The following is a 1,822-nucleotide window of genomic DNA, read 5'->3' on the forward strand; positions in this document are numbered from 1 at the left end:
GTGGGTAGGGAAGTGGGGGGCGCTATGGGGGACTTTTGGGATAGCATTGGAAATGTAATTGAGGAAAATATGTAATAAAAATATTAAAAATTTAAAAAAAAAAAAAGAAAATGTTTTAAGGTCTAAGATATTTTTAGGTTAGTAATGTATGTTAGGTACAAAACTTTGAGCTCACCAAGATAGGATAGATACTACTTTCTCCAAGGTTGCCAAACACACATGGATTGGACATTGTGAATGTAATTCTTGCTTGATAGTTTTCCTAACTGCTCTTATTGTATATAGTTTATTGATGTTAGAGAAAGGCTTTTATTGGACTAAAAGGGGGAGATGTAGGGATAATCTCTTGTATACTGTGTGGAAGTATCACCAGTCAAATCTGAGGCAGGATTAGAAGGTGGGATATCCATGGGGGGTGGGGGGAGAGGAGAGAGAGAGAGAGAAATGATGGGACTGATGAGAAATAGGCACAGGAAGATCCCACAGAGGGAATCAAAAGAAGTCAGACATGAAACCAAGAAGATGTAACCTGCCATGTGGTAGACATAGAATAGAATAAATGGAGTCACTGAGTTATGAGCTCGTCGGGGACCAAGCCTAGCTGAAGACCTAGGCATTTATAGAATAAAAAGCCTCTGTGTAATTACTGGGGTGCAGATCGGAAAGCTTTAACAATGAACAATTCTTCAGTCTATTTTGGTTGGTATACATCATTTGCTTCATTAGACTAGTGTCAGACTTTTCCTATTCCCAGCCCTTACTCTGTAGGACACTGAGGAGTTGTAGCAATGGCTTCAAGTCCAGATGCAGCCATTAACTAGCTGGATGGCTCTGAACCTCTATTTCTCCTCTGTAACATAAACTATATGTGATCATTTCCTGAGATCACCCAAGCTACTGTGACAAGCACTGCCAAACACAAACATCACGTCATTTGGGGAATATTTCAAGATGAGGGTCTGGAATCAATATGTAGACCATGCTGGCCCCGAACTCAGACTGACCTGTTCTTCAGCCACCTCTAGGATGAAAGCTGTGGGCCGCCATGACGGCTGGACAACAGCTTTCAATTGCCCGGGTAAGACATGATACAACCTAAGGTACCTTTAGCATGACAGGCAGGACAGCACGCAGGGAAAGCGTTTCGGTGAAGAGCCTGAAGAGAGCTTCCTTCACAAAGCACGACCTGTTTCTGTACCGACTCAGTGCTTCCGAAATCTGACTCATGTTGGCTCCTCCAGCAACCTGGAAAACATGGAGTTACAGGACGTTTCACCTCCTCACACAGCATCTGGGTCCTGCCAACACTCAAAACAAATCCTGTGTTCTTACACACACACACAAAACCTGCACATGTCTCCAATGAGTGACATGTGCAGCTCAGTACAGGAACAAAGCAAGAAGGTGCTGATGTCAGAAGCATACACATCTCCCTGCAACTGTAGTTCAGTTAAGACGGTAACTGGGTGGTGTGGACCTGGAATCCCAGCACCTGGGAGGCAGCGGTAAGAGAACTGTCTCGTCAAGCTTGAGGACAGCCAGGTCCTATATAAGTAACCCTGTCTGTATCAAGAAAAAAAAGTCAAACCTCACAAAACCTCAACTGGCTGTGGTTTGGAGATTTGCATAAGTGGTAAACCCCTTACCTAGCAAGTGTAAAGCCCAGGTACAGTGTCTAATGCAAACAACAAATGAGCCTCATAGTAATGTGCAAAGTCTTGACAATCAAAAGTATGGGGAGTGCCGGGCGTGTTGGCGTACGCCTTTAATCCCAGCACTCGGGAGGCAAAGGCAGGCAGATTTCTGAGTTCGAGGCCAGCCT

The 1,822-nt window shown here is 44.3% G+C and overlaps 1 protein-coding gene across 1 annotated transcript in view; it reads right to left on the reverse strand.

The window, feature by feature from the left end:
• Zyg11a (zyg-11 family member A, cell cycle regulator) overlaps positions 1 to 1,822 on the reverse strand; it is a 36,780-nt gene that overhangs the window by 18,325 nt on the left and 16,633 nt on the right. Inside the window, exon 4 of the mRNA XM_021161460.2 lies at positions 1,105 to 1,245. Coding sequence (XP_021017119.1) covers positions 1,105 to 1,245 — 141 coding nt within the window. The remainder of the gene's footprint in view (positions 1 to 1,104; positions 1,246 to 1,822) is intronic.

This window comes from Mus caroli, chromosome 4 (assembly GCF_900094665.2).
Source record: "Mus caroli chromosome 4, CAROLI_EIJ_v1.1, whole genome shotgun sequence".
Lineage (NCBI taxonomy): Eukaryota > Metazoa > Chordata > Mammalia > Rodentia > Muridae > Mus > Mus caroli.